The sequence below is a fragment of the Pyxicephalus adspersus genome, chromosome 2 (assembly GCF_032062135.1).
Source record: "Pyxicephalus adspersus chromosome 2, UCB_Pads_2.0, whole genome shotgun sequence".
Classification (NCBI taxonomy): Eukaryota; Metazoa; Chordata; class Amphibia; order Anura; family Pyxicephalidae; genus Pyxicephalus; species Pyxicephalus adspersus.
Window position 1 is genome coordinate 26,382,717 of NC_092859.1, and position 12,720 is coordinate 26,395,436.

Below are 12,720 nucleotides of genomic sequence, written 5' to 3' on the forward strand. Positions count from 1 at the left end.
TTTGTGCATTGAGAATCTGTATTTAAATCCCTCTGTTATTTGGCTTCAATGCTCGTAACACACTTAACATTTGTATGCTGTGGTGTGTCATGGCACAGGGACATTTGGATCTGTTTGGTGTGTTGGGATGACTTTGTTTACAAAAGACAAGAATGTTATGACTGAAGCTTATTGTATATCCTTATCATTGTATGGACAAATACCTTTATTACTGAAGTTTCAGGGCTGTGCGCTAAGATTTATTCCTTGTGAATTTCTACTTTGTCATTTTAGAAAAATTGTCATAACAATGCAACCCACATACACCGTGTGTCACCATGCATTATGATAAAGGATGTTAGAATGGTGGTTACAACAACACACAAATGAGGAGTCAGCTGTAATTGCAATCCACACAATGTAATAGAGATCATTGCTTACTGAAATGTTTTACTTATTGCAAAACATTTATACAATTTCTACATGCAATACAATACAATGCAATCAGTCATATTATAAATTAAAGAGCAACTTCATCCAATAGGCATAACCAGTCACTAAACTTTAATAAAAACAATGCAAAAATGTTCACATACCATTAGACCTGTCAGGTTTTTTGCTGCTATTCTCTATCATCTGAAGAAACATTTTGGTCATAGTCAGAAAAAAAATCTAACAGTGGTTCCAACCTTCCAGTACTTATTAAAGAAAAGAATTTTTGTTTCTGTTGGAGGGTTCCCCTCACTTCCTATCTAGTAAAATGTCAGCAGGACAGGAAGTGATAGGAAATATTTGTAATGAGGCCCCAGGTTGCAGTAAAACCTGACAGGGTTTAATCAATCTTTACATTATAACTAGAAAAGGTTTTAGCTTGAATTATAAGTCCACATATTTAGGTTTCTTTCATTTTATATTATTAAAGTAGACAGATTCAGCAGGGTTTCTTAGTGCTTTTGGACAGGCCTGCTGCCTCTTGTCACATGACTCTTTGCTTTCTAACCTGCTGTTTATGGACACTATGTAGTGTGGTACTTGAGGGAACTTCCAGGGAACATGTGGAAACTTTTTTTGAGAGTCCCGACAAGCATATTGATACGATGATGATGGAATGAGGCTCGTTCAGTGGCTAGGCTGTGCATCCTGAGCATTTTTCATGATGTCTGTGTATTAAGGAGAACATTAGTTTATATTAGTTTATGGATTGGTGTTAAACAGTCTCTCTCTGGACGGTCTAGCAGGTAAAGTGCTGCATTTTGTCACCTTGTGGATTTCCACCGTGCTCAGGTCACATTCCAACATCTCTCGGATCCAATCATCATCCAGAGAACCATCTACAAATTCCTGAAGACTGATGACAGCTAAAAAAGGAAGAACATATGAAACTTTAATATAGTTATCTCATTTTATTGCATTGGCCCAATTTATCGCAAAGGCCCAACAGCAAGTAGGACAATGTATATCCAGAATGTATATCTATTGTATATGTTAGGAGTTAGGGTGACAATGTGTCAGAGAAATCAAAGCGTTTCGCAAAGCTAGCCTTCTTCTTCAGGAATAATTGTGAGGTCTGGACATAAAGAAACAAGGACATCCCAATCATGCCTAAAGAGACAGCCTAGTTCTACGAAACGTGTCGATTGGGCCATGATTCCCCTGGGAGATTTACAAAGGGGTCTCATCTGAGTCATTAATAGAGATTATTTTGGACTTTTATGTTAAGTACAATGTTCATAAAGAGTACTGTTTGAGGATTGTTATCAATTTGTATCAAGATATCTTTCTAATTTGTTCAAATAAAATCTATACATTTTATTATACTGTTTTTGGAAATGCCTTAAATGTTCAACGTTTGTGAGTCAGAGGGTTCCTACACGTTTTGGAGATTGCTAGGGATGGGGCATGTCTTTTCTGGTTCTACCTTATCTTGGGGTCATCTATCCATAGTGACAATGTAACAAGTTCTCTACGTGACTTTTACCATTATGATCCTTGTCCAGACGGATGAAGATGCGATTAGTGCATTCCTCTGCAGTCATGGGGTTGAATTTAGTGATGGACGCTGCAACACTCATTTTATACACAGCCTGCAGAAGAGATAGGAAAAGTCACTCAGGTCAGTGGAAAAGCCGCTCACCTCACAAAGTTACAACTATCGCATCACTTTTGAATCACTTCAGTAGAGGAGACTGGGAAAATACTTTCGTCTGTCTGCAGCAGACTGAATATACCCTCTCAGCTCAGGCTTAGTCACTGGAATCCTTGTAGTAATGAGAATTGTAACAGGCATGCATCATATGAAAATATGTTCATTCATGTACATAAATATTTACATTTATGCTTTTTTTTAAGACATTGATATTTTCAATACATTAAAATATTGCCACCGGACTTGTTGTCACAGAACTATCAGTGGACACACATGAGAAAATCCTAATGCATGTCTATCAGTGCAGTGATACCAACTTAACCCCCATGATCGCTCCTGAGAATGTTTCTTACTAATCTTCCAGCTTTTCATACCTGAATAAATCTGGCTTGCTCCACTTGTGTACCTAGTCATTAAGGTTGGCCTCTAGGTTGCTGACCATTCTTCCTGGTGTTTATCTGGTGTTATTGCCCGTCACATGAACTAGTTTGCCCTGGGACTTGGTCTATCAGTTTGCACCTTACTCGTTTTTATGTCCCTCTGGGTACCATCTCGTCTTATGTTTCATTACTCCCATAACTTGTTTGGAATCTTACTTCATCCCTGCCATGATGGGGCAAATCTAGAACCCACAACCAGGCAGTTTCTGTAACCAAAACATTCCACCGATAATACTAAGAAACATGGAGATGACAGGATGCTTCTAAATTAGCTATTTGGCTCCATCAGTTCTATTATGGAGGCCCAATGGAATTCTCAGAGGGCAGGAAAAATACTCCCTATATTACTTTTACTATATTTAGCACAATAAAAATAAATACTGCATAGAATTTCCTCTTGACATTAATTACCTTTGCCCTTAGATCTGCCTGCTATTCAGTGTCCTCACTGGGACCCCTAAATGTTTGGGGCATCTTCTTTTTTTCCCAAAGTTCATTTTTTACACCATTTTTTGTATTTGTGTGTTGTTTTTCTGTTCTTTATGTATATATTTGACTAGATTCCATCCTTCATTCCCCTGAGGAAGCTATATGTGAAACGTTTTGTGAGAAGAGAAGAATATATAGCATTGTGTACATTTTTTTTAGAAATTGGTGTTTAGAAGGCCAAAACTATTTCTTATAAGAAACCTTCCTCATCTGCTTGTACTTTACAGGTGGATGGGAGATATTTGTATATACACGATTTCTGGCTTTAAAGTTTTTACTCTTTTTGTAATAAAACAACAGCTTGATGTTTATTAGAATTTTACTGTGAGCCTACAATTTTCCATTTTCTCACTCATTGTTTGCAATGTCAACTAACCTTCATGATATCCAGCATCTCAGTACGGGTGATTGCTCCATCTTTGTCCTTGTCGTACAGGTTGAAGGACCACCTAAGCTTTTCCTCCGGAGTGCCATGTGCAAGCATGCTGATTGCTGTAACATATTCCCGGAAGTCCACAATTCCATCCTATAGCCAAAGTAGTAGAAGAATTGTAATTCATGCAGTAAGCATTGATTACCTCCTCACAGTCCTGAGTATGGAGGTATGATCAGGATTGGCATATCCCAAAGAAACAAGACTTGCTAAAGGTAGACTTAAAGCATGACAGAAAATGAGTGTAAACCCTAACTGGTGCCCAAATTCATCAAAGTGCATGCTCACTTTAAAGAGATCCAGTCACCATTTTAAAGTAAAAAATGTTGGTAAAAGCATAGGTATACTTGAAGCAAATTTTAATATTTTATGAAGTTTTTTTCTTACAAAGCATGACAAGAATAAAAAATAATGACTAAATAAAATATAATCAAACACATGATTCAGATTTTTTTTATCAGATCTGTCCGAATCACCATGCAGTGCTATTATCAATGCATAATAAAACTAAGGCTTATTTGCAGAAAAATGAAAAAGTACATCAATCAGAATAGTAAATGCTATATGTTCTCCATGCATCCAAACAAAAAAGCGGCTGCATCTGAGCTGAGTTGACGGGTGAATAATTTGTAATACACCCCACAGTTTTCACAGCTCAATACAGGACAAAAAAATGTACATTCATTACTAATCCATGAACACAGTGATAATCACCATACCCTAACTATATGATTCCCCAGTATGGCACATAATCAAAAGGGCTGTTTAATTTTAATCAATATTATTACATATAATATAAATATATATATAATATATATATTATAATCACTTTATAATAATTATAAATACCTTTAGCTGCTACCCTAATTTATTATCTGCAGAAATATTACATATAGTTGAGAGAGTGTTTCTTTTAGAAAACCCAATAGTGCAGTGTATATACAACAGATGAGGGAAGTGGAGAAGCAGCATGTGCCAACCAAATATGCTGCAGTGCTCACATTTAGGAAGCATGTTAAAGTAGAACTAAAGTTCCACTTATAGGAATCCATGATTGGGTAGGTCATTATTGCAGAAGGAAAAGATCTGTAAATGTTACTGAACTGCACCTGTGGAAATCAGGTCTTCGGAACTGTCAGACAGCAATGTAATATGTGGGCAAAGCTGTGTAAATCTCAGAACTGGGTGGACAGAATAACGGTCCTTTGACAGGTAAAATAGTCCCCACATATGTATTTTTATCCTTGTGTTTAAAGTTTTGCTGAATATGATTTTTAATAGAAAAGCTAGAAGTCCTCTTACCCCATTGGTATCCAGGGCTCGGAATATCTGCTCAGCATATTCTGAAGATTCTTTTCCCACAGTAAAGTCACAAAAAAACTGCCGAAATTCATGGAGAGTGATCAATCCACTGGGACATTCCTGGACAAACTTTCTATAAGAAAACACAAAATGATGAGGAGAACCACATTGTCCATTAAGGGGACTGGCGTGAGTTTTGTGCAGATTTGTTACTTTATTTATAAGGGAAACATAATTCCTAATAATTATTATGTCTTTTTGTAAAAGTTATGACTTTTCTATAAGACAAAAAGTTCTACTCCAGCGCTGAGTCTTAATTTCTTCCACAGTGCCCTGGGAATCCTTTGTCATGTATTATTTTTTTTTTATATACTGTATCTATCTACTGAGTATAGGGAGAAAACATATTTAAAATAAAAGGTTATAAACTGAAATAACATTCAGTTTAAATTTGTCTAAAGCATTATAGTTTTAGTTGAACTTTAGACAAATATAAACAAATAAATACAGTTATATATCCCTTAGCAAATAATTTCAAATATTTGAAATGCAGTTAGTGCACATATGTGAATTTGACCTAGTAGTCTATTGGGCTTCTTTGTAGATTAGACAGGGAGACGATTGGGTAGCACATTGGGCCCAAAAATGTGATTTACATGCACATGTCCAGCTAAAGGGACAATATAGAAGAGAACAGAGATATGATTCTCCTTCATAATGGAGAGGTGAAGTGACCTAGTTGGAGAAAAGTTCTGATACAAAAGACATTACTCCAACACATGACAGTATTTGAAATGCATTTCTTATGTTCAGTAAACATAACATTTATAATCCCCCATTCCTTGCTATAATATTTAATAGCTGGGTATGATCTGGATAAATGAGCTTGTTATACGCTTTAGGGACCTCAGTGGAGCATTTTTCTTAATATAAAAATAGGAGACTTTGCTAGAAAAACACAAATAATATTTCCAGGCGCCAGAAACTTTAAAAGTATCAATATTAGCTAGGAAATTTTTTTGGTGGAACAACCTTTGTTATATTATAGAATGATACCTTAAAGTCAACACTTTTTTCTCAAAGTATCTGTCTTTTCGGAGGATTGCTTTTAAAAAAAAATAAACATTTTTCTATGAGGAACAATAGATTTGAAAATTGCAAGTTTACTAAAGAGTGTATGGAGCCAAAAATATTTGTCTGTTTTCTTTTGTATCCCATTGAGAATATATCCTGGAGGCACAACAAAGAATGTGAGAAAAAATCTTTTCAAATAAACAAGAAATACCAGAACAGGTCCCCAGAAATTGTTTCCTTATTCTTGTAATATTCAATGGAGGGTGAATGTCCCTATTAGGGCATAGAAAGCAAAGGATGAATAGCTAAACAGTGCCCACAGCTAACGAGGGCAGTGAGGACTTGTTCTAAAACTTTTTTATTGTTTGGTAATAGTTTGTGCTATACAATACTTGAATGCAACGTGTTTACTTTGGACCTTAACTCTAACACTTTACCTGACTATAACTTAACCACCTTCTATCCTTGAACCAAATTACTAAAAACGTATTCTAGTGACTTAGCAGGTGAATGAGGATAAATAACCAGCACTGAGGTGGCTTTTACCATGCCATCAACCAATCACCAGCTTTCTTTTTAGTGTATTTCCTTCTAGAACCATAGAATTTCTTTTGATTTGAGACAATCAAGTTATTACTTTCACACATGCTTCTGACTCCTTGACCTCCTTTTCACCTTTTTCTGACCTGCACCTTCAGGCCTGCAGTTGACTTATTTCTGCTTTCAGCCATATTAAGCTGCTTTGGCATTTCTACTGACTTCTATAGCAAGAAAAGAAGATTGAAACCAATAAACCCTGTCTACACAATCCAATACAGATTTGTACAAGAGAAAGAAATAGCATCAGTGATTAGCAAGGATCTTCCCCTGAAAATCTCTCAAAAAACAAACAGAAGTCATGTGTCCACCTACTTTCAGGAAAACTAACACAATGACCCTGATTTATGAAAGCTCTCCAAGGCTGGAGAGAATACACTTTCAGAAGTGAACTGGGTGATCCAGCAAACCTGGGATAGATCTGGTCCAGGATTCAAAACATTTGCTAGCAAATAGAAAATCATTTTTAAAAATCCATTCCATGTTTTCTGGATCACCCAGTTCACTTCTGAAAGTGTATTTTCTCCAGCCTTGCAGAGCTTTCATAAATCAGGGCTAATATATCTTGGTTATATTAATGAATAATAAATCTGGATAACCTTTGTCTATTAATTATTAAAGATTGAAGAAGGTGTTGGATACATTTATAGCTAAAACCAGACAAAGAGAACAGATAGACCTATGAAACTAAAATAAAACATTGCTGGGGGTCTCCCTCAAAGATCATGAAAACTATTCCTTAACTTGTCAACTAAACTTGATGATTGATTAGAAAAATTGCTCTATAGCATACAATGCAAAAAGAGAGATAATTGGAAATGTTACATAAAAATTCATTAATTCCCACAATTTATTTTAAATTAAACAGAAGACCCCAACAATCCCTTCATCATTCATAACAATCATTTCCCTGTGTCTGGACACAGAATCAATATCAAAAATATAGAAACAACCTAAAAAAACAAACAAAAAACAAAAAGGAGAACAATGGAAGTCCAATAAAGTGCAGGGAATCCAGGCTCAGGCATAACTAGGGCCTTTGTGTTAAAACATTGTAGCAGTTTGGTAGGAATCCTTGGTATTTAATATATATGTCACATCAAAGGGTGGTTAACCTAATATCAACTGAAATGACACATGCTAACTTCCAGTCTCCAGCCAGGAAAAGTCACACAACCTTTAAAAGTCAGGAACGCTGGGGAAAAAAAGGGTGAATCTTTCTGTCAAGGGTGATAGCGTGCCTGCTTTGTCAACCCAATTAAAATATTTATTATATTGCATCTTACTATTTAACATTGAATGGTTGCATTCGTAGGCCTTTATTTTTACCTGATCCTGCCAGTGTTGTGTAATCCCAACACATTTCCTGTCCTCGGGTGACAACACTCACTGTACAATATCAATGAAGAAGCAGTATGACTAAGTACATGCAAAGTTATCAGATCACTGGATTTCTGGCAAGATCAAAAGGTATTTTTTGTTTTGCAAGGAAAATTGAAGGAAACAAATAAGAGACGTTCATTGTTAGGTTTTACCTTACTTCTCCATTTCCAATCCCAAAGGAAATAGCACTACACATTTTAAATATTGATACTTTTCCTAGATTTTCCCAACTTTCTATGTATTTGTTTTTTGTTTTGTTTTTGAAAAATGCTGTTTCTCTTCACATAATAAACAATGTAGGCAGGGAGTATTAGGACCCCGGTGCCGGGAATCCCCAAAATATTTACACTCTCATTTTAACCCCATAACAAAAACCCATCTCTTATCTGCCACATCCTCACGATTTGGCTTTGCCATCACAATTAACAAACACATATATATGCAAATGTATACAAAAAATTACCTATACCATTCATGCAGCTCCAGGACATAGGTGCCACATTTGCGTGGCATGGAAGCCACTTGACCCATGACTGAGCGACATCGGGAGAGCAGACTTCATCCCTGGTAGGAGAATTTATATAAGGTAAAAGATTAGGGGACCGGCATCTGCCAAATGACATTACAAGTATTTAATCTGCTCAGACTCACTGCCCTGGGCCTAATGTGATTACATCTATTATAATTCACTTTAACCACAACACAGCCCTGCCTGAACCCTCTGGGCTGCCAAACACGGCTGGACGCTAAGAAGAACTGTTATGTATGTGAATATAGCATGCCAAATGCGCCAGGCTTTTCATAGACATGTCCCAACTACTCTGTGCCCAGAAAGGTCTTGTCACCATTGTTTAAAAGTAGATGTCAATCCTAACTGAATGTCATTTGCTAATGAACTGTGTATCCCAATGCTACTTTTTTTGTAAAATACTGGTTTCCTGTACTTTTTATTATTTTTTTCAACTCTTCCAGTTGCTTTTACCTACTCCATGTGTATATACACTCACTTGGAAGCCCACAGCCCACCTACTCTAGCCAGGGCCAGATTTCTCATAAAGCCACCTAGGCCATGGCCAAGGGTGCCATGGTAATGAGGAGTGACATTCGTTCAGCTCACCCTAATTTGGAGCCCCTAAACTTATCAATAAATAAAGATTTATTTGTAAAATAAATCTGCGCATTCACAAAACTATACCTGTCATAATATGCTACCCTGCCCCCTTCCCATTTTTTCTGGAGAGGGGAGATGTAGGAATTTGAAAATGTTCATACAACTGGGGGACCCTTGTGGCTAACACCCCTAAAATGTTATCAATACAGTGTCATTACAACATTAAAAACTCTTCTCATCCAAACGAGCTGCCCTGTTACACATGTAACATGTAACTGTCCGCTTAATAGTTGGCCCGCACATTGCTGCCCACATACCTTCTTTGAACCCCAATTTCTCAGCAATAGAGATGTAGGGACCTGAAGATGTAGCAGTAAGAACATGTCTGCTATCTGTCACATGAATTGCATTTCTCTATAAATATCCAATGCAGAGTTATTGGAGTTCCAAAAAGGTTAGCGGCTAGCTATAACAGAATGCATTGTATGGTACACATAGTTTCTGCTTTTTGGTTCAGAAATGGTGAGCAGGTTGCAATGTGTGTCACCCCAGCACTCTATGCTTTAGTTTTGTATCTTTTATGGGGAGGAGAAGCTCCTGGCCTAGGGGGGGGGGGGGGGGAATGTATAAGTCCAGCCCTGTCCAGCATGGTCCCAAGTAATCCAGTGCGGCGGTGTACAGAAGATGTGTTGGGATGCTATTAGCACCACATCATACCAATGGATGAGATGCATCGTACCAATACCATACCAATGTATGATGTGGTGCTGCTGACTTTAACATGAAGCGCCTGAACAAGAACCTTCGTAGAAGGATCACCAGTAATTATTTTAGTGAACATACACAGTCCTGCTAGGGAAACAATTCTGGCACCGTTATTCAACACAGGCAATGCCATCATTACTTCAGGCCTGGATTAGTACTAATTAGTACAAAAATACTCACAAACATGGAGTCATCAGCAGTATGCTGAATTCATTAAATGTTTTATTCACATCCCAATGAAGGTGATTCAAAGGAGCATGACAGCACCTTGACACACTTCATACTACCAGTACTTAGTCATAAAGCTTATATGAAATGCGTCAAGGTGCTGTCATGTAGCGTTAAATCATCTGTATTGGGATGTGAATAAAGTATCTGAATATAGAATAATGCTGACAACTCCTTATTGGTGAGTCAGTATTTTTTAATGAGAGATTGAGAACAACTATGTTGGAGAAGATAGAATATTATGGGTGAACCTGGATGATATAGAAAATATGGCATGGATCTGGTCCAGGATCAAAAACATTTGCCAAATAGAAGCAAATTATTTTAAGAAATCCATTCCAGGTTTGTTGGCTTACCCAGGTTCCCCCATTAAAATCTATCTTTTCCAGTCTTGGAGAGCTTTGATAAATCAGACCAAATGGATTTTCCCGATAGCACCGTCATATTCCAAGATGGCAATGTCAGCATTCCTCAGGCTAAGATTGTGAAAGATTTGTTCAGGGAGCATCAGACATCATTTTCACACATGGATTGGCCACCCCAGAGTCCAGACCTTAATCTAAATGAGAATCTGTGGTGCTGGAAAAGACTTTATACAATGGTCAAACAACCCCATCATGTATTCAAGATCATGGAGAAAAATGAATGAGCTGATAACTTCCTGTGCCCTCACTGGTATTGGGTACAATGTCTCCAGTTTTCACTCGCCTATGTTTCAGAAATTAAAAAAGAATTGATGTTTGTAGTTCTAATATTTTTTTTTTCATAAGGTGGAATCATTGCTTCACTATAGGTATAGTAAAATGAGTGAAAACTAATGCAGCCAAAACTTATAAGGGGGAAGCAATATATGCCTCTTCTGGGTTTGATATAGTCTAATGGTAGGCTTGGTGATTTGGTGGCTTAGTAAGCTCAAGTAAATATTATTTGCAGAGTTCTCCTTTAAATATTTATTTTCCAATGACTCATTAGAACAAATATAACATAACAAAAAGAGTATTTGTTTTCTCACATGAAATCTGGCCAAAGAAAAGATGATCACACACTGCAAACCTCTGCTGTTTGTTATTGGAACAAGAGAGGGAGAGTCATCATTGACTGAGGTTTATATGTCTGTGCCCTAAGTTATGTACACACGCCAGATGATTGTCATCATGAACAGTTGTGCTCATCTTAGATGGCAATATGGCATGTATACAGTGGCAACATCCTAAGGAGGAGAGCACAGTGGGGTGCCGCTCACTCGTCCTCCCCCCTGCCATCTATATAGAACAGAATGGCACTGTGTGTACAAAGATCGTTCATTTATCTAGTACTGGAAACAATCACAAAAGATGCAGCAACAATCATCTGATGTTTGTCTGATGTCTGTATGGGACTATAGGATGGTGTCTGCCCCTAGGCCAGAGGTGGGCAATTCCTCAATGAGAATGAGTGAAATAAAGGTTTTTACAACCCCCAGATTGTGTTGAAAATCAGGAGATTTAGTGAAACTTCTCCACATTGGTAAAATGGTAAAATACATTGTGGGGAGGGAGAGATTGATTATTAATAAAAATTCCCAGTTATTATCAATTACATACACTTCAGGGGCATCACAACAAAAGGTGCAATCCAAACACGTAAAATTTATTTGCTGGAAATTATTAATAATGATCATTTTCAGCATGACACTGAACTCAAGAGAATTGTACACCATACTGTCCTGATCGTGGGGGGGGGGAGTGAATAGCTCTCCTCCATTCACTTGTATAGTTGTCATTCCCCATCAATCGCTCATGGATCCATCCTGATGGCTTTATGAATAGTGTAGATCCATGAATGAAAGGTGGAAAGCTCCTTTAAACTGAACCTGGTCTTTTGCCAAAATAAGACTCAGCATTTTACTTTTTTTGCAGGTAACTTTACCTATCTGTGGTTTTATATTTTAAGTGATCAGTGTATGTTTGTCCTTGTCTCCAGATGTGACAACAGACTGCTATTACTTACATTAGCGGCTTACATTTACAGAGAGAATTCCCAAAGTATCTGAAGGTGCTGAGTAATCATAATAGCTGACTAGTCTTATAAATTAAACAAGACTTCTTGCAGCTCGCATTGCACACTATGAATTCCTGGGATTTAACAATAATCAGATAAAAATGGTATCATAAGAAACACCTTTTTACTCAGAACACCCCTATAAAAAAGATTGATGAACCCTGAAATATTAAAACTACTCATCCCCTCTTTCCCATACACTGATGGAAAGCACAAAATATTGATTTTTTTACACCAACTTTTTCAAGGTTCCCCTCTTAAGAACTTTAGCTCTCTACAGTGCGAGTTTGACCTTACTGCTGTGCACCTCTTTGTGTACACTCAGTTATCCCACTGCCTCGCCCATATTCAATTTTCTACTGCAATTTCAATTAATAGCCAAGTGTCTTGTTTTCTTGAAGGTTCTCCCACTCCTGCTGGAGACATATATCCTTTATAGAACAGTGGTCCATGAGAAAAGTTTTGGTGGTCCACAGAAAAATGTGGACATTATTTGCAACTTTTATGTTTTATTAATAATAAAACAAAAATATTATTCTAATAAATTCTTATACTCTGAATGACAATTTTCACCTTTATATTGCACTAAATTCACAAACTGTACAAGAGACATAAAAACAAGGTAGACGCAGCGTGACGTCAGTGTAGTGTTAAGTTGTATGAGGCAACCATTGCCGAGCCGTACGCTTCAGTATTGTTTCCACCATTACAACAGTCATCCTGCTCCACGAAT

At 37.1% G+C, this 12,720-nt stretch overlaps 1 protein-coding gene across 1 annotated transcript; it reads right to left on the reverse strand.

The window, feature by feature from the left end:
* Positions 1 to 409: 409 nt before the first annotated feature.
* Positions 410 to 8,423, reverse strand: LOC140323224 (guanylyl cyclase inhibitory protein). The gene is made up of 5 exons (XM_072400126.1): positions 8,307 to 8,423; positions 4,790 to 4,922; positions 3,431 to 3,580; positions 1,958 to 2,063; positions 410 to 1,337 (listed from the first exon to the last, which is right to left on the reverse strand). The coding sequence occupies exons 1-5, from the start codon at positions 8,372 to 8,374 to the stop codon at positions 1,174 to 1,176; spliced, it is 621 nt and encodes a 206-aa protein (XP_072256227.1). The 5' UTR covers positions 8,375 to 8,423; the 3' UTR covers positions 410 to 1,173.
* Between the last annotated feature and the right edge of the window lie 4,297 nt (positions 8,424 to 12,720).

Excerpts from the sequence above, each read along its gene's own strand:
- LOC140323224 (XM_072400126.1), bottom strand. The coding sequence starts at position 8,374 with ATGGGTCAAGTGGCTTCCATGCCACGCAAATGTGGCACCTATGTCCTG. Across the intron at positions 4,923-8,306 it reads GAGCTGCATGAATGGTATAG|AAAGTTTGTCCAGGAATGTC; the intron begins GTAATTTTTTGT and ends GTTTTCTTATAG. Across the intron at positions 3,581-4,789 it reads GAGCCCTGGATACCAATGGG|GATGGAATTGTGGACTTCCG; the intron begins GTAAGAGGACTT and ends CTTTGGCTATAG.